The sequence below is a fragment of the Prionailurus viverrinus genome, chromosome C2, assembly GCF_022837055.1.
Source record: "Prionailurus viverrinus isolate Anna chromosome C2, UM_Priviv_1.0, whole genome shotgun sequence".
Taxonomy (NCBI): Eukaryota; Metazoa; Chordata; class Mammalia; order Carnivora; family Felidae; genus Prionailurus; species Prionailurus viverrinus.
In genome coordinates, this window is record NC_062569.1 from 153,481,980 (window position 1) to 153,502,774 (window position 20,795).

Sequence of the window (20,795 nt, forward strand, 5' to 3'; positions counted from 1 at the left end):
GTTTGTGAGGTGGAGCCCCGCGTTGGGCTCTGCGTGAACAGCATGAAGCCTGCTTGGGATCCTCCCTCTCCCTCTCTCTGCCCCTCCCCTCGCTCTCTCTCTCTCTTTCAAACATAAACTTTAAAATTTTTTTTTTTACCGTTTATTTATTTTTGAGACAGAGAGAGACAGAGCATGAACGAGGGAGGGTCAGAGAGAGGGAGACACAGAATCTGAAACAGGCTCCGGGCTCTGAGCTGTCAGGACAGCCCGACACGGGGCTCGAACTCACGGACCCCAAGATCATGACCTGAGCCAAAGTCAGACACTTAACCAACTGAGCCACCCAGGCGCCCCTCAAACATAAACTTAAAAAAAAAGAATTCAAAAACAAAACAACTAGAAGATACTTTCGGTTTAGATAAAAGTATTTTTCACTGTAAGATAACACTTTAAATTAAAAGGAGCCTTAAGAGATCACTTTTCTGAAGGTAAAACCTGGCTTTTCCTTAAGAATTAAAAAAAAACAAAACTGATTTTGCCTATTCAAGAGTAGAATAAACATGCTTAGTAAAGTTCTTCACGCAATAAAATCAGGATTAAGCAACTTCCTTTACTGACACTGCTCAAACTTCGAGAGAATCGGTCAGATTTCATGGGGGGGGGGGGGGCAAAATTGAATTAATTAAAAGATCTGGTACATTAATTTCCCAATCACAAAAATAAAACAAAGGCACTAAATTTCAAGAGGCAAGTGGGAATCCACCTCTAGAGCTCAGCTACAGAGAACAGGAGTTTAAAACAATTTCTGGATGCACGTGTGGGCGGAACAAAATGAGAGCTTCCAACTTAGACGTCATGGGTGTTGGATAAACAGAACAGATGCGAAACTTTGAAGTTCTTCAGGATTTGGCTATCGACCTTAACTCCGGCACATTCCAGATGACTGGAGTTTGGTCTTGGTTGTTTCTGTGTATGGCTAGATGTTTTTCTTCAAGAAAAATTTCCTTTAGTCCCCAAACAGTCCTGACTATTTGTGTGGGTATTACCGTTAAAAATAGTCCACTAAGAACAGCCACGTTCTCCAACAATCTTTCATTTCAAATAGGGATGACTCAGGGAATTTGTCGAAAATTTACCTATTTGTAGTACTTGTAGAAAAAAGCAGCAACAACTAGGAAAATTAATGAGGCCTTAACATCATTTACAAACGTGTACACTAGACGACAGAGCCTAAAACTTACTATTCCTAATAAGAGACCAAAACTGCTCAAAGGCAAATGAACTCTCCTAAGTGGCTGCATTATTTACAATGCAGATTAGAAGTAATTTGCATTATTTTTCAATTTCCTGATTGTTTTAGATCATAAGATAACTTTGTGAATTATACCAGTCACAGTAAAGATAGAAAAAAATGCAGACTGTGGACATGTGAAAGGATATAAAAGTTCACCCCTAACATACAGTCAACGCATAAGAAACAATCCCCACAAGAAATGCTGCTTGGCTAACAGTCCTTATGAAGAAGCAGTAAAGCAAAAAATACTTTCCAGGCACTTCTATTTCTTTCCAGAATTCACATGTTTGCATCCACCATAACAAGCAGCACCACAACAAAAAAATAGGCCAATAAACGGAGAGATCATTTTCTAACGGTGTATGAAACTCAGTAAGAACAGACTTACAAGACTGCCAATTCCTCTGTCTTGCTTCATCATAAAATTGACGCAGTACAAGAAAGTCAATGACATCCGGCATATCATGGTATCTAAACAGAAATAAAAGATTATTAAACTCCCTGAGCAGCAGGTTACAGTCTAAAGCAACAATGTCCCAAAGAAACAGGATGGGAGCTGCATTTCTAATTTTTTTCTGACTAGCCTTATTAAAAAAAGTAGAGAAACTAGTAAAATTAATTTATCCCATGTACCCTAAACACGGTTTCACCATGTTATCAATACAAAATAACGAGATACCTTACATTACTTTTTCTTCATACCAAGCCTTCAAAATCCAGTGTGTACATCACACTCCATTGAAATCGGCCACATTTCAAGAGCTCAAGAGCCACGTGTGGCTAAGGGTCACCATAATGGACAGCACACATTTAGCAAATCATTTATTCTAACATTTTCTCAAAAACAAAGACAGACACAAATTCCCCTACAGGCCAGAGTTCTCCACACATTAGTGGCATGGAAAAAGGCATAAACATGCCAATGCCTAATTGTTGCTACAGCACACTACTTTTACTCCCAGCTATGAGCACCTCAACTCCCGCCTCAGGCTGTCCATAGTGCTCCACTATTTACCCCGCAGTTATGAGGGACATGCTGATCAGCAAGAGGAAACATCTAAATTTAAACAATTCCATAAAAAAAAAAAGAGTAACACATACCTAATAGAGAAAGATTTGTCCAAAAGTTTTCCAGTTGCAGGATCTATAAATGCTAGTTTGAGGCAACAGAGCGTAGGGGGCCCAACCTCGTATCGTATTCCAACTATTTTGACCAACTCTTGATCCTTTAACAGATATTTTTTAAAGAATGCAATGTTTAAAATGGTTAAAATAAAGCAACTTCTCAAGACTATAAATCTCCACGTATTGCCACATTAAGTCAACTTATAAGTCAGGTTTCCAAGTTAACAGTGATTAAATCATTTTTGCTAAAATTAATCTTCACATCTTTTTCAGGATAGACATTTAATACTGTTTCAAACATAAGGAATATACTCACTTTAGAAAACATACCACAAAGTGTTAAGAAGGAACATAAGAGTCACTGATCAGCACAATATCTAAAGACGATTACTGTGAATAATGTGAATTTCTTTCTGGCTCTGTTCTCTTCCTAGAGATACATCATCTTGTTTTATGTGTGTCTCTGTGTAAAGACATCTCATTGAAGATGCTGTTGATTCATTAGCACTGAACTCAACAGCCAAAAGGACTTCTCACTCATGCCTAAAGTTTATCTAACACAGGTGTTCTCTCCAGAAAGCACATCATCACCTTCTTGTACTGAGTAACACAGCAGAGCACTTTAAAGCATCACACTCGGGGGCTATGTTAAACAGTAAGTCACCAACAAAAAGCATAAAAATACTAAAGTTATTTATGTTGCATTCAATAGATCGTGAGAAGGACACTTATTTATGATGTGAGAGCTCAAACAAGAAGGTATCACCTCGCTCGACCTCAGGAGGTAACAGGCCGGTCAGGGAAATCAAATTTTTTGCCACTGTGTGTGTGTTTGCAAATGACCAGAAAGCACCCTGAGCATTGATTTGGGGTTACAAATAACACGCAGCTAGTAGGCAAAATGACAAATATGGAATCTGTGAATAATGAGGATCAACTCAGTGATAAGTGAAACAGACCTAAATAAATCAGAGCATATGGTAAGCCAAATTCAAGACGGAGAGCCACTAAGTTGAAGGAGAGTTAAGAACAGCTATCTTTGGGAGTGCCTGGGTGGCTCGGTCCCTTAAATGTCCGACTCCTACTCATGATCTCACTGTTCGTGGGATTTAGCCCCACATCGGGATCTGTGCTGACAGCAGAGAGCCTGCTTGGGCTTCTCTCTCTCTCCCTCTCTCAAAATCAATAAATAAACTTAAAGAAGAAGAAGAAGAAAAAAAATGGCTATCTTTGCTAAGATAGTTGTTTTTACCTTCTAATAATTACTAAAAGTATCAAAAACATATAAAATACAAAGAATAAAAAAAAAAATCAACGGCAATGCTATTCCATACATAATCACCATTGACATTTTGATGTATTTATTCTGGTTGACTACATGTCTGCAAGTTTTTATTACCATAACCACAAACAACATTTCACATCCCATTTTTTCTCTTAGTAATAAATTATAAAAATTTAACAGTCATTCACTCAAGTATTTTAAAAGCCTCAATTACACAGTGGGCTTCATACCATAGTCAACTCTGCAAAAGGTACCATGACTTGATCCATTCAGTACTGTAGGATACATGGACTTTTTCTAATTTTTGTTTTTATAAACAGGGATATGGAATTGTCTTGCTCATAAATTCACATGCACTTCCAGTTGCTTCCTAAATCACCGCAAATAAAGTCACAGATTTTAAAACATCTGAATATTTTCCAGTTTCAATTCCAATCGCCAAGATAGCCTCTACAAAGCCCGGGCTGTTTCATATACCCTGTCCTGTCACCAATGTGAGTAACTGGTAACAAACCAAAATCTTTGCTACTTGCTAAAATGTGGGGTTTTTTTCTTTCACTGCTTAAAAAAAAATTTTTTTTTTTTATTTAACTGGTTAAGTATAGGGGAGCTAAAGCTTTTCCAACAGACTAGTCTATTGTGCACGCGGTTCAACTTCTTTTCCAATTTGTATTTCCTCTTTTGAAAAGCTGCCACTTCTTTTGAATATATGTCCCAGATACACACATTTTAACAATAATGATATATACTACCAAGCTGCCTTCCTGAGTGACGAACACACTTATAATTTTATACACCAATCAGCAATACATGAAGACCATCCACTGACAAACAGGTCTTTCTGCTGGATCCCAAGGCTTAGGAAGGTAACAGCAGAAATGTTTTTAAGTAGGCAGTCAAAAAGACAGTAATGAAATATACCTCCAGAAGGTTTATTTTTAATGGATTTATAAATAATTTAACTATACAGTGCTAGATGTTTAATGGCTTAATAATATGATCATCTTACCCTAAGATCCATTTTTCTCCATGGCTCCTTATTAGGGTTCAGTTCATAAATGTTATTTCTTCTGACAGCCTCAATATAAGCTTCGTGACCCTGTCGAAAATAGATTACCTACAAAAGTATACATTTAAAAATAAATTAAAACCTAAGGGTAAAATACTATCTTGTGGTCCATATTCCCATTTCTAAATTTTACTACTCTCACCTCATCACCCATCTGAGGAACAAAAGGAGACTTTCGAAGTGTGGTGTCCGTTATCCACACGGGAGGGTGAAATTCATATAAATGTTCCATATTTGCAAGCTCCACCGGAGTCATCCTCCGCAAGCTCTGCCAAGGGGATGAGAACAAAGTCCAGTACAACAGAAAGGGCATGAGGGCGTGGTTTGATTGACAAACAAAAGAAACTTCACCAAGTGAGAAATGCTATGTCAAATGAGAATGGGCACGTCGCCTAATGATCAGTTTTTAAACGGCATACGTATTTGGTTCCTTCACACACACGGGAGCGTGTACATTGTGGGCCACTGGTGAAAGCAGTGCAGGTTCCCCCGGCACTCATCTAGCCTCTCCCGGATTTCTAATAGACTCTTCATAACACTTGACATCCTATGGAAGGGGGCTCCTTTCCAACCTAAATCCTCTTCGACAGCCAGCCTGCTCTGCCGAGAGACCATTCTGAATTTCACCGTCGACTACTCATCACAGGGAGACTCCTCTTGATTTGAGGTTTTAAGACAGGTGACTTTAAAATGTGCCAACAAACTCTTTGATCCTCCTCATCTCTTCCATAGGTGCAGCCCACAACCGCTCCACTCAAACAGAGTAAGAGAGAAGTGACAAGAGGCTTCTAAGACAAAGCTGTCACAGGCATTAAGGCTTACCCCTGCTGACACCTCTGGATCACCTAACCTAGGGAATGTCGGCCACCATGTCATACAGATGCCGAAGCAGCTCTTTAGAGGGGCCCATGTGGTGAGTAGCTGGGTCTACAGCCAACTCCCCAACTGAATAGGGTTCAAAGAAGATCAGGCAGCTCCAGTTATACGTTCAGACAGCTGTAGCTCCAACCAGTGTGATAACTGTGACCTTGGGAACCAAAACTCACCTAGCTTTTCAGCCCCCAGATTCTTGACCCACCAAACAGGAATACATGTCTGTTGCTGTAAGGAGCTAAGATTCAGGATGGTCTGTGACACAGCAATACGTGAGGAATACAAAGACGTGGCATCTTTAAATAATGACTGTTACTGGGGCGCCTGGGTGGCGCCGTCGGTTAAGCGTCCGACTTCAGCCAGGTCACGATCTCGCGGTCCGTGAGTTCGAGCCCCGCGTCAGGCTCTGGGCTGATGGCTCAGAGCCTGGAGCCTGTTTCCGATTCTGTGTCTCCCTCTCTCTCTGCCCCTCCCCCGTTCATGCTCTGTCTCTCTCTGTCCCAAAAATAAATAAAAAACGTTGAAAAAAAAATTTTAAAAAAATAATGACTGTTACTTGCACGACATGAACACTGAACATATGATAAGAAATAGGAACATCACAAGTACTCCTGCTTGTGAACGTGCCAAATGAAAGAGAACGTGGCAGATGTAACTGGGAAACAAGGCAATGACAGAGGAAACAAGAAGAAAGTGCCCTAAAATGCCCTGAAGTATAGTTCTGGTGTTGAAATTAACAGGAGAAAATAAAGAGTTGTGGGATTCTGAGCACAATAGAGCTCCCTCCCCCTTACCGTGTCAGACTGAGGAAGGAGCCGGTGCCACCGCCAATTTGGGGCAGATTCGATAGAGAAGCCTCCAGAAGAAAGTGGCTTTTCCAAATACAAATTTGCATTTTACATTTGAGTCTTGAAGACTTAACAGTGTCAATAGTATATAAAATCTCCAATCTCCCTAAGACTTTTAATTTCTAAATATGGACAGAAACACTTGATAGAAAGCGTAAATAGATGTTTTAAAGATATACTTCTCTTACCTCTTTTTTAGGCTTATTTTCTTTCTTTCTCTTTCGTCTCCTTTTTGGAGGAGATAAATTCTCAGTAGACATTTCATCCTCTGAACTACTGCAAAAGCGGGTAACTCGTCGACGTGATGACGTTCGTAAAGGAGGCTGCAAATTGATGCCTGCATCAGCTGTCCAGTCAGAGTATCTAGATGATGAGTCACTAGGAAAGAAAAGCAGTATGTGTTGTAGGGAACCAGAATCTAAGCCCTAATGGCAATTTAATCACATAACCTTAAGAGATGAAGAGGAGGGAAGGAAGGATCCTGGGAAGATTCAACTTGAACAATCTGCCTTCACCATCAGCAAATACTGAAATGACCAGAGATCATGAGGAAGAGACAGAGACACTGGAAATTAGGAAAGGATGTAAGCCTGAGGAATTTTTTGTTTTAAGTATAATATAGAGGAAACCTCATGGAAGACAACATTTAGAGCCCACCAACAATTCCCCTTTCAGAAGATGGGAATGTAATTATGGAAACAGTAGAGGTCATGCAGAACCGTAAGAGTAGGCCCCCCTCCCCCAAGTGAAAGGTGACTCGGGAATAGACTAAAATTCTAACTGGAATGAAAAACCATTAGTGAACACACTGAGAATCCCAAGGAAAGTGTAGCCACAGCAGATAGAAAGCTGGAAGTGGTCAGAGTTCCTTGCCAAGAGGGGGACTTTCCTGAACAGGACGAAAGATCCAAGAGAGGAAGTGGTCCCGGCCCAGTCCAGAGCAGCAGCAGAGTCAAACAGGAAACAAGATCTAGAAAATGAGCCCCTGCCACCACCAGCTTCAGCAAATGCAGGAAAGAAAGCAGGATAAAGGGCTCCACTGAGACCACCACTGGCCAACCACACACCTCTCAGGCTCAATAAAACACACTCACGCTCACATGCACATTTCCAAGAGCAGTTTATTTAAAAAGAGCTATTTAGAAAAATTGTAAGAGCACCTGCTTTGTACAATAAAATTCAAGAGAAGCTGAATTAAAAGACAATGATGACAGAGCTAGAAAGCAGAACAGAGGTTGCCAGGGGAGGGGCGGGAAGCGGAGAATCCCTGTTTAATGCGTACACACTCTCAATTTTGCAACGAGTTCTGGAGACTGGGTGCACAACAGTATGAATGTACTTAATGTTACTGAAATATACAGTTAAAAATGGTTAAGATGGTAAATTCTGTTATGTATATTTCATATTTCACAATTAAATTTATAAAAAAAATAGACAAGGGTTCTAAAAATCACTCCAGCCCCTCAATCATAACAGAATAAAAAAAGTCACGACAGGAAAAAGGGAGTATTGTATGGTGGTCTAGACCGGCACAGCATCCATAGGAACAGAAATAAGATTGAGTCCTATTCAGAAGGGACGCTTTTCTAGACCTGGTGATGGCTCTGCTGTGAAGAGAGAAAGATGTCCAGGTTTCTGGCACGAGCATCTGCCAAGGTGAACTTGACATTTTATTTACCAAAAGGAGGAACAGATGTTAACATCTGGGTCCCATGAAATCTGGATCCCAAAACTAGAGGTCCACACATGCAATAACTGACAGTAAATAGAATGATGGTCTTACCACATACATTCTCGATACTGCTCTTTATGACTACAGCCCAAGACTACATTGTACACTGTGGGCTCAAATGTGTACAGTCCAACATACCCAAAAAACTTTCTATACACACAGCTGTTAATCCAGTTCTCTTCTTCTTTAATTTTTTTTTGTTTTTTTAAAGAGACAGAGAGAGAGCACAAGCAGGGGAGGAGAAAGGAGGAGGCGGGTACAAAGGATCCCAAGCAGGCTCTGCAAGGACGCAGTGAGCCTGACATGGGGCTTGAACTCATGAACCATGACATTGTGACCTGAGCCAGAGTCAGACACTCAACCAACTGAGCCACCCAGACGCTCCCAGTTTTCTTCTCCTTTTAATTGTACGAGAAACTCAACTGCCCTTCACAGACTGGTCCATCCAAGCCTAGGACTAGGCTGCTGAGCAGATGAAAACAATGAAAAGCAGGCACCTGGAGGGGTGCCCCAGCCTACAGAGGGGTTGCTGTGTGTGACTCCTGATCCTGGGGTCGTGAGTTCAAGCCCCACAATGGGTGTGGAGCCTACTTAAAACAAAAAAAAATTTTTTTTCATTTATTTTTTTTAACGTTTATTTATTTTTGAGACAGATAGAGACAGAGCATGAACGGGGGAGGGACAGATAGAGAGGGAGACACAGACTTGGAAGCAGGCTCCAGGCTCTGAGCCATCAGCCCAGAGCCCGACACGGGGCTCGAACTCACAGACTTCGAGATCGTGACCTGAGCTAAAGTAGGACGCTTAACTGACTGAGCCACCCAGGCGCCCCACAACAAAAATTTTTTAAAGCAGCAGCAAGTACCTTGAACTTTCGCTGTCACTCTGACTCCTCCTGTCACTCCTCCACTCCTCTTCTTCAGAAGAGCAAGAACCTTCACTCTGATCACAGGAAGACTCCTATGTGTCGGGGGAGAGGGGAGGATAAGATAAAAGTCCTCATCTTGAAGATTAAATAACACAAGTCAAGAAAAGCCGCATTCCATTCTTACCATTTCAGGCAATCGGGCAATGAACATAATTAGATGAACTTCAAACAAAAAGTCAGTGTCTTTATTATATTCTTTTTCTTAGCAAGGCACAGGGCGACAGAGACAGAGACAGAGACTCAACACCACTGCCGCTGACACAGTGGGCCCTTCTCTGTGTGAGGCTGAGCCAAGTCCGTGTACATGTTTCCAGTGCCTGGACCTGGGTCACTGCAATAGGGGCACAGGGGCGTCTCATTCTACTTTCATTCCCTAATGGCCGATGACGCTGCGCATCTTTCCATACGATTACTTGCCATCTATGTATCTTCTCAGATGACGTGTCAGACTGTCTGATTTTTAAACTGGATTTTTTATTTTCTTATGAACGCATTTTAAGAATTCATGGTATATTTTAAATAGAAGTCCTTTATCAGATAGGAGCTCTACCAATATTTTCTCCTGGTCTGTGGCTTGCGTTCTCTCCTAACAGTATCTTTCCCAGAGCAGGTTTTAATTGATGAAATCCAGCTTGTCACGTTTTCCTTTAACAGATCATGCTTTTGGTATTCTATCTAAAAAGTCACCGCCATACCCGAGGTCACCTACATTTTATTGCATGTTATCTTCTGGAAATTTTAAGTTTTGTGTTTTCCATTAAGCTTATGATCCATTTTGAGTCAATCTGTGAAAAGTATGTGTCTAGACTTTTTTTTTAACATGTGGATGTCCAGTCATTCCAATACCATTTGTTGAAAAGACTCTGCTTTATCCATTGAGCTGTCTTTTGCTTTTTTGTCAAACACTGGTTGGCCATACTTGCATTGGTCTATTTCTGGGTTTCCCTATTCTATTCCATTGATCTACTGTCTATTCTTTCACCAATACCACATTGTCTTGAAAACTACAGACTTGTTACGAACTCTCAATGTCAGGTACTATCAGTCCTCCAACTACGTTCTTCAGTACCCTGTTAGCTATTCTGGACCTTTTTCCTCTCCAAATAAACTTTAGAATCACTTCACCAATATCCACAAAATTAACTTGTTGGGATCTTGATTGGAATTATGTTGAATCTACAGATCAAGTTAGGAAGAACTGACATCTTAACAAAAACACAGAACAAGAGGGACTCTCTCCTTCGTTGTTTATGGAAATGCAAACGTAACACAGCCACTTTGGATGACAGTTTGGAAGTTTCTTACAAAGCTAAACATAGCCTAATCATATGATCCAATAAACCTGCTCCTTGGTATTTATCCAAATGCGTTAAAAATATCCCCACAAAATCTGCACATGGAAGTTTACACCAGCTTTATTCATAATCACCAAAACTTTGAGGCACCTGGGTGGCTCAGTCAGTTAAGCATCTGACTTCGGCTCAAGTCATGATCTTGAGGTTTGTGAATTTGAGCCTCGCGTGGGGCTCTGTGCTGACAGCTCAAAGCCTGGAGCCTGCTTCAGATTCTGTGTTTCCCTCTCTCTCTGTCCCTCCCCTGCTCGTGCTCTGTCTCTTTCTCTCAAAAATAAATAAACAATAAAACAGAAAACAACAACAACAACAAAATAACTGCCAAAACTTAGAAGCAGCCAACATGTCCTTTAGTAAGTAAATGAAATAATCTATGGTAAATTCAGACAACGGAATATTATTCAGTTCTAAAAAGAAATGAAACATCAAGCCATGAAAAGATACAAAGGAAACTCAAACTCATATTACTAGAAAGTAGCCAATCTGAGGAGTATCTGCGTCAGACTTCAGCTCAGGTCATGATCTCATGGTTTGTGGGTTCAAGTCTCACATCGGGCTCTGTGCTGATAGCTCAGAGCCTGGAGCCTGCTTTAGACTGTGTCTCCCCCTCTCTCTGCCCCTCCCCCGCTCATATCTCTCTCCCTCTCTCTCTCTTCCCCCGCTCCCCCACCCTTCAGAAATAAACATTTAAAAAAATTGAAAGTAACCTATCTGAAAAGGCTACATACTGTGTAATCCAACTGTATGGTATTCTGGAAAAGTCTACAGAAACAGCAGAAAAATCAGTGGTGACCTACCAGTGGCTCAGGAGGAGAGAAAGGAATAATTAAGTGTAGCAAGGAGGTTTTCGGGCAGTGAAACTGTTATGGTAGAGACATAACATTATGCATTTGTCAAAACCCACACAAATTGTGCAACACAGAGATCCCTAATGTAAACTAGGAAATTGAGTTCACCAGAGGCAGCAGATGCACCACACTAACCCAGAAGTTACTACCAGGAGCAACTGTGTGCAGGGAAAAGAAGATATGGGAATTCAAGGTACTCACTGTGCGGTTTTTGTGTAAACCTAAAACTGCTCTACGACAAAATTTTTTTTTAGTCAATAAAGGGAAGAGAGGGGAAGAAACAACTCTGTGATTCCCACAGTCCTAATGGTTGAATCTACTTTAAGTTCTAGTTATGGACACCAGGCAGGTACTTTCATTTTTTAATTTTTTTAAATGTTTATTTCTGAAGGAGAGAGAGACAGAGTGCTAGCGGGGGAGGGGCAGAGAGAGAGAGAGAGGGAGACACAGAATCGGACACAGGCTCCAGGCTCTGAGCTGTCACCACAGAGTCTGACGCGGGGCTTGAACTCACTCAGGAAAGGCAAGATCGTGACATGAGCCAAAGTCTGACGCTTAACCGATTTGAGCCACCCAGGCGCCCTAGGCAGGTACTTTTAAACTGAGACATGACCTTTTACTGTAACAGCATTTACATTAGGAGCATTGAGAATGGATAGTGAAAATGTCACTGAAAACCAAAACTTAAAAGACAAAATCTAAAGTCAATATCTACTTTTATCTACTTCATTTGAACAGGCAAAATGTAGAAGAAGTGTATTCTTTTTTAATGTTTATTTATTTTTGAGAGAGAGAAAGAACACAAGCAGGGTAGGGGGAGAGACAGGGGACAGAGGATCTAAAGCCAACTCTGAGCTGTTAGCACAGAGCCCGACGTGGGACCTAAACTCACGAACCATGAGATCATGACCTAATCTGAACTCAGGCGCTTAACTGACTGAGCCATCCACGTGCCCCTGAAGTCAACATATTCTCAAAACGGTTTCTCAAAATGTGAGCCTCCTCCTATTCCAGGACTCTGGCTTTTATGTTCAAATGGACTTTTTTTTTTCATGACAGTGATAAAAGAAACTCTTAAACGCTACTACCTAGAAACCATGCATCCTCTGAAATGTCTTACATGTGTTATCCCAATTCTCAAAACACCTCTGTAAACAGAGGAGGAGTTAACAAAACTAATGACATTAAATTTCAGAGGCTTCCGATTTAACTTGACTATCAAGGCTGTGTGCATCTGCCTGTAACTCTGAGTTACTTAAAAAAAAAAAAAAAAAAAAAAAAAGTTCCTGATATTACACAAGCTTCAACCCCCACAAAGCCTGGATCTACCCTGCCTGTGTATCACCAGCTCTTCATCTACAGGGACACCCAAGACTAAGAAAAGTAAAACAACACGCGTAGGGTCACAGGAGGGTAAGTGTAGGTAGTGGAATTAGAAATCCAGCTAACTAGAAAGCCCTTACACATTTTCTACCATCAGTGCTTTCCAAACCAAAATGGAATGGAACCAACACGCATATACACAACACACCCCCCACACACTCTCCCCATCTCTGCCCAGCCACACCACCACCCACCCCCTCCCCCACACCAGCTCCCCCACTGCAACAACACAGGTGAATGAATTCCTACCACTGGAGGTAAAACCCACCACCAAGCCACAAGATTATGGTTTATTTTAAAAGGTCAAGTGGATTTAACATTCCACATTATCTATGTTTGCATTAGTTTAAAGCGTTTCCCCATTACTTGAAAATACACCAAACTAACAGATATAGAGAAAAATCTTAAGATTGATATACCAGTGATGATTTAAAAAGGGAAAAAAAAAAAAAAAATCCCTCGAATAGCCAAGGCAATCCTGCAAAAGAAAACCAAAGCTGGAGGCATCACAATTCTGGACTTCAAGATGCATTACAAAGCCATAATCATCAAGATAGTACGGTACTGGCACAAAAACTAACCCATATATCAATGGAACAGAATAAAGAATCCAGAAATGGACCCACAAACATATAGCCAACTAATCTTTGACAAAGAAGGAAAGAATATCCAAGGGAAAAAAAGTGTCTTCATCAAATGGTATTGGGAAAACTAGACAGCAACATGCAGGAGAATGAACCTGGACCACTTTCTTAAGTGGCTATTTCAACTCAAAATGGATGAAAGACCTAAACAGAAGACCGGAAGCCATCAAAATCTTAGAAGAGAAAACAGGCAACAATCTCTTTGACCTCAGCCACAGCAACTTCTTACTCAACACATCTTCAGGAGCAAGGGAAACAAAAGCAAAAATGGACTATTGGGATCTCATCAACATAAAAAGCTTCTGCGTGGCAAAGGAAACAATCAGCAAAACTAAAAGGCGATTGACGGAATGGGAGAGAAGATATTTGCAAATGACATATCAGATAAAGGGTTAGTATCCAAAATCAAATTCAACATCCAAAAAACAATCCAGTGAAGAAATGGGCAAAAGAGATGAATAGACACTTTTCCAAGGAAGACATCCAGATGGCTGACAGACACATGAAAAAATGCTCAACATCACTCATCATCAGGGAAATACAAATCAGAACCACGGTAAGATACCAGGTCACCCGTCAGAATGGCTAAAATGAACAATTCAGGCAACAACAGATATTGGTGAGGATACAGAGAAGGGGGAATCCTTTTGCACTGCTGATGGGAATGCAAACTGGTGCAGCCACTCTGGAAAACAGGATGGAGGTTCCTCAAAACATGAAAAATAGAATTACCATATGATCCAGTAATTCCACTACTAGGTATTTATCCAAAGGATACAGGTGTACTGTCTCAAAGAGGCACATGTACCCCAATGTTTACAGCAGCACTATTGACGATAGCCAAAGTATGGAAAGGGCCCAAATGTCCATGGACAGATGAATGGACAAAGATGTGGGGTGTGTGTGTGTGTGTGTGTGTGTGTGTGTGTGTGTATGTACGTATGTATATATACATGTATATATGAGTATATACGTATATATGTATATATGTGTGTGTGTGTGTATACAGACACATATACACATACACACATACAACGAAGTATTACTCGCCAATCAGAATGAAATCTTGCCATTTGCAGCTACGTGGATAGAACTAGAGGATATTATGCTAAGCAAAATTAGACAAAGAAAGACAAATATATGACTTCACTCATGTGGAACTTAAGATACAAAACAGACAAACATAAAGGAAGGGAAACAAAAATAAGATAAAAACAGGGAAGGAGACAAACCATAAGAGACTCTTAAACAAAGAGAACAAACTGAGGGTTGCTGGAGGGGTTTGGTGGGGGAATGGGCTAAATGGGTGATGGGCATTAAGGAGGGCACTTGCTGGGTTTAGCACTGGGTGTTATACGTAAGTGATGAATCACTTGGCTCTACTCCTGAAATCAATATTACACTATATGTTAAATAACTTGGATGCAAATTTTAAAAATTTATAATAAAAAAAAAGGAAAAAGAATCTATAATCAATCCTGGTGTTTCAAAAAGAACACAACAAAATAAGCATTAGCTGATATTTTCTTAGCATAATAACATAGATATGCATACTACAGACACCTAAATTAAGGTGTCTCACTTAGTGTGAAAATGGTAGACATGTGTCCACCAAGAGGAATACGGTCCACTATCTCCACCACCATTCAACACCGTGCTGAAAGGACCGAGCAATGCAATCAGATAAGAGAGAGCAATGGGAGGTATAAAAATTACCTTAGTAGGAAAACTAGTATTTTTTAAAAAATTTTTTCTAACGTTTATTTATTTTTGAGAGAGAGACAGAGAGATATGGAGCATGAGTGGGGAAGGCGCAGAGAGAGAGGGAGACGGAATCTGAAGTGGGCTCCAGGCTCTGAGCTGTCAGCACGGGACTCAAGCTCATGAACCGTGAGATTATGACCTGAGCCGAATTCAGACATTTAACCAACTGAGCCACCCAGGCACCCCAAAGGACAACTAAGTACTTGTACAAAGGAGAGGGTACCTAAATAAAAAAACCTCAGATAATTCAATGATAAAATTAACTCAAAAGTTCGGTAACACAGCAAGATGTGTAAAAAAATTCAATCTACCGAAATCAGTAGCCTTCATCTCCACCAAGTAATAACCACTTAGAGGCTCTAATGGCAGAAAAAGAACGCAGCACCGTATAAACTACAGATAAAGAACTAACATATCTGGTATATAAAGAACCTTTAGAAATTACGGTGGGCACGGAGGGGACCAAAAATGTGATAGAGAAATGACCAAAGGACATAAATACATGTGCACAAAGATGAAAAAAAAAGACACTCTAAATATATGAAAAGATGTTCAACAACTTCACACATGAGAAAGTCAAAATAAAACTATTCTGTGAAATAAACCAAAGATAAAAGGACAAATATCGTATGATTCCACTTACACGAGGTCCCTATAGTAGGCAAATTTACAGAGAGCTAGAAAGTAGGAGAGAGGCTACCACGGACATACAGAAGGGAAAAAGGGAGTCAGTGTTTAATGAGTACAGTGTCTGTCCGGGATGATGAAAGAGTGCTAGAAACGTACAGTGGTAACGGTTGCACATACTTAAGATAGAGGTAACACTTTTGAAGTGTATGCAGGAAAATAAAGTAGTAAATTTTATAATTTTTCTCACTAAAAAAAAAGCCAAAACATAAAAAAATAAAACTACACTAAGACACCATCTCTCACCCATTAAACTGGCAAAGATTATCAAGTATAAAACACTCCGTTGGCTAACGGCTAAGAAAATCCACGTTGCTGGTGGCACCACCAGCAGGAAAGCCAAGTTGGAAACTTCCTTCAGCAGCTTTTACCACTACTTCCTACAACTCAGAGGCATGTATCTTTAGACACTGCGATCCCCTTCCCAGGATCGTACTCCCAAATGACGTCTCCATCAGCAAAAAACTACATACACAGACAAAAAGATTACTCATTGTGGCACTATTTATAATGAAAACACTGGAAATGTCCGAAATGGCCATAGGTAAGAGACTGGTTAAATAAACTGTTACAGTCTCATAATTGTATGATGCAAGTCTTGAAAGAAAGAGAGAAAGAGAAAGAAAGAGAAAAAGAGAGAAAGAAAGAAAGAGAGAGAGAGAGAGAGAGAGAGAGAGAACGAACCATGGAGGAGATATTTAAAAACGAACATGGGGGGCCGCCTGGGTGGCTCAGTTGGTTAAGCGTCCGATTTCGGCTCAGGTCATGATCTCACGGTCCGTGAGTTCGAGCCCTGTGTCAGGCTCTGTGCTGACAGCTCAGAGCCTGGAGCCTGTTTCAGATTCTGTGTCTCCCTCTCTCTCTGCCCCTCCCCTATTCATGCTCTGTCTCTATCTCAAAAATAAATAAACGTTAAAAAAAAATTTTTAAAAATAAATAAATAAAAACGAACATGGGGGCACCTGGGTGGCTCAGCTGGTTGAGCGTCTGACTTTAGCTCAGATCATGATCTCACAGCTCTGTGAGTTTGAGCCCCGCATCGGGCTCTGTGCTGACAGCTCGGACCCTGGAGCCTGCTTCAGATTCTGTGTCTCCCTCTCTCTCCGCCCCTAACCCACTCCCATTCTGTCTCTGTCTCTCTCAAAAGTAAACAAACATTTAAAAAAAAAAAAAAAAAACAATGGACATGGAGTTCAAGAATATTTTAAGTGGAAAAAAAAGAATACTTAGTATCAATGTAATAGATGTGTTTAATTATAAGACTTACTAAATGGAAAGCTTTCATTAAATTTATTGGGTGCACATAATTAAATGAATTGAAAAGGGCAAAGAACTGGTATTTCTAGTTAACATTTTAAGTGGACTGCTAGCTGATTATAATAAATTACACTAAAATATTAAAAAAGAAAGAAAATTTTAAGTGAAAAAAGCCACGGAGTGAAAAGTGCCAAAGAGCATCTATAGTATGCTATATTTTGTGTACAAAAGGAGAAACAATAAAATGTACACATATCTGATTGAATGTATGAAGAAAAACACAGGAGGCATAAACCAGAAACTAGGGAAGATGGGTGAGAACGTTTACCATAATTATCCAAAACTATTAAGAAAGGGTTAAAATGTTCAATTCACTGTAAAAAGAAGAAAATAATGTAAAAAAGTCTCCTTACATAAAACACAATTAGTTACTTTAACAGGCTGATAACAGCAGCTAGCATTATTGGATATTAGACACTATCTTAAACACTTTACAATTGAGTTCTTACATCTCTGAGGAATACACACTACCACGGACTGCTTTTACAGATCTGGCCAGAGACCCAGAAAGGTTAAACAACTTGTCCAAGTGGAAGAATTTAGATTTAACCTCAAACCCTCTGCTCAACTATTACCTCAGTGCTTTACAGAAGAATTAAATCAATTGTTCATCAATACAGAACATTTCAAACCTTCAAACAATAGTGATTAAAAAATGTTAACATTCTATTATTAAATTTTCAACACTCTTTACAAAAACATTGGGTTCTTAAAAAGAGAAAATCGAAGGAAGACCAATAATTCCATGTGATAATCGAGAAGGGGTTAGAGAGAGGCTTAGATTGGACAGCAGCACAAGCAACAAAGTAAAAACAAATCAACTGGACTTCATCAAAATGTAGAACTTTCCTTCAAAGGAAACCACTGAAGAAGTGAAAAGCCAGTCCCTCAAATGAGAGAAAATAAATGCAAGTCCTACGGCTGACAACAGACTCACATCCAGAAAAAAGAACTTTCACAGCAATAAAAAAAGACAACAAAAGTGATAAATGGACAACAGATTGGCACAGACATTTCTCCAAAGATAGACAGGAAATAAGCACATGAAAACATGTTCCAATATCATGAATCATTAGGGAAATGTATCAAAAGCAATGAGCTACCCCTTCACACCCACCAGAACAGCTAAAATCAAAAGTACATGTAAACAATGCCAAGTGCTACCAAGGATGTGGTGAAACTGGAATCCTCCTCCATTACCGATGAGAATATAAAACAATGCAGTTGCTTTGGAAAACACTCCAGCAATTCCTCAAAACGTTAAACACACAGTCACCACATGACCCAGCAAACTGACTTGTAGATATACATCCAAATGAAACAAAAGCTTGTGTTCAAACAAAAACCTATATGTTAGTAAGGTGCATTATTCGTAATAGCCAAAACGAAGTATGGATGCATGCTACACGTGGACCAGCCTTGGAAACATTATGCCAACTGCAAAAAGCCCATCCTCCCACCATCATACTGTAGGGTTCCATTTATATACAACGCACAGAACAGGTCAATCATTCCACAGAGGCAGAAAGATTAGTGATTGTCAGGAGCTGAGAGAGGTGGGCTGGGGAGTAACTGCAAATGAGTATAGGATTTCATTTGAGAGTCCATGAGGATTTTGAAATTAAAAAGTGGTGATGACAGGACAATCCCGTTAACATATTAGAACTGCTGGGTCACACGCTTGTACGGTTCAAGTACCTCAACAGAGCCGTTCCCGATTCATCCTAGTCCCTTGGTAGATTCAAAGGAAGAGACTGAAGACAAATTATTTACCATCATTTTATACATTTTAAAGTTAGAAAACTCACGTGTCTTCCAGAGCTCGAAGATTCATTTCCAGAAGACAGCTCAAGCCGCCCAAGATTTCTTCGACTGTAATTCAGGCGCCTGCGCCTGCACGTCCTCTGCCGGGACTGGGACAGCAGCGCCAGCGACTCACACTGAAACAGAAACGCGCACGTGGAACCAGCATCCAGTAAGTGCCATCGCCCGCAAGACACATGTTCTTTCACATTCCAAAAAGGATTTAAGGCAAAAATAACGAAGAATAATAGCTCAAAAATATACAAATATGGATGTAGTTAAATTAAACTTGGTGGTTTTACTTTTAAGGTACTTAGAAGACGTGGCTAAATGAGGCACGTTAGATCGGCATTTTCCAAACTAAGTTATAAGTTAACTATTTTGCCATTAATAAGATCATAACAACAATAACCCAAGATACCACTTTAAAATATCTAATTTAGGGGCCCTGCGTGGCTCAGTCGGTTAAGTGTCCAACTCTTGGTTTTGGCTCAGGTCATGATCTCCGTTTCGTGGGTTCATGCCCCACATCGGGCTCCACACTGACAGCATGGAGGCCACTTGGGATTCTCTGTCTCCCTCTCTCAGCTTCTCCCCCACTCGTGCTATTTCTCCCTCTCTCTCAAAACAAACTTTAATAGAAATATGTATGTTCAGGGGCGCCTGGGTGGCTCAGTCGGTTAAGCGGCCGACTTCGGCTCAGGTCATGATCTCGCGGTCCGTGAGTTCGAGCCCCGCGTCGCTCTGCGCTGACAGCTCAGAGCCTGGAGCCTGTTTCGGATTCTGTGTCTCCCTCTCTCTGACCCTCCCCCGTTCATGCTCTGTCTCTCTCTGTCTCAAAAATAAATAAACGTTAAAAAAATTTAAAAAAAGAAAAAAAAAGAAATATGTATGTTCGAAGTGAAAAGTATATATTCATGTATCATGATGCTGTCACCAACACTAATGAACATATCCCTGTTGTATACACAGAGAGAAAGATCTGAAATAATCCTCAAATATTAACCCAACTTATTTCCAGATTTTAATTTTTGGAGGATTTGTTGTTGTCAGTACTTTTCAGCTCTGTGTGAATTTTTAAAATACCATATTTTATCAAAACAAAATACATATTTAAATAATCCTTAAAAATCATCCAAATAAAACAGACGACACTTCTTCTAAAGGGCGGAGGGAGCATGCTATTGCTCAGACTCAGTCGTGTGCAAAAGCATATATTCCTTGAACCGATATACAAGTTAATTTTCACATTAGTACCTTCGGTTAGATAATCAGTGGTGTGTTTTATCATTTCATTATGCCTCTGGCCGATTTTCAAATGAACTGTGCTTTCCTTAATTTGTCCGTATTGATTTTCGTTAAAGAAAAAAACACCTATTAGTGAGTTTCACGACGGAAATTTTTAAACATAGGTGGGCCAAACCTACCATTAAGAAACTCTTGCAAAATATCCATTTTTTAAAATAAGTTTGAGGGCATTATATACCTAAACGAGCCTATAAAGAATTATAGGACCAAGATAGAAGAGTGTAAACAGTAAAAGATAACCCTACAATTTCACTCCAGAAGAGGGAGCTGAAGGGTTCAGCAGGTAAGCAAAAAACCAAGAGACTAAACTCATGAGTTAGGCTAACAAAAAATTGCAATTTAGAGCCTTCTATGTGTAGAACACTGCAGGCTTTGGCTCTTAGATCAAAGGGTACTGCCTAGACTGATCGGTAAATTGCAGATAAACAGTAATCCAAAATAATTATAGCCCCATCCTTGTTGCGATTAAGGCAATACAGGCTTGACAGTGGCCTTAGCAGCTCACCATAAGCAGATGTAAATCCTCTCTGGGGTAAGAAGTATCATCCCAGGC

General features: G+C 40.2%; 1 protein-coding gene across 1 annotated transcript in view; it reads right to left on the minus strand.

Annotated features, from left to right (window-relative positions):
* Positions 1–20,795, minus strand: part of BRWD1 (bromodomain and WD repeat domain containing 1) — a 131,173-nt gene that overhangs the window by 40,606 nt on the left and 69,772 nt on the right. Inside the window, exons 21-27 of the mRNA XM_047874501.1 lie at positions 18,940–19,071; positions 9,074–9,168; positions 6,665–6,854; positions 4,898–5,023; positions 4,696–4,803; positions 2,378–2,502; positions 1,665–1,747 (exon numbers count right to left, since the gene is read on the minus strand). Of these exons, the coding sequence (XP_047730457.1) occupies positions 1,665–1,747; positions 2,378–2,502; positions 4,696–4,803; positions 4,898–5,023; positions 6,665–6,854; positions 9,074–9,168; positions 18,940–19,071 (859 nt within the window). The remainder of the gene's footprint in view (positions 1–1,664; positions 1,748–2,377; positions 2,503–4,695; positions 4,804–4,897; positions 5,024–6,664; positions 6,855–9,073; positions 9,169–18,939; positions 19,072–20,795) is intronic.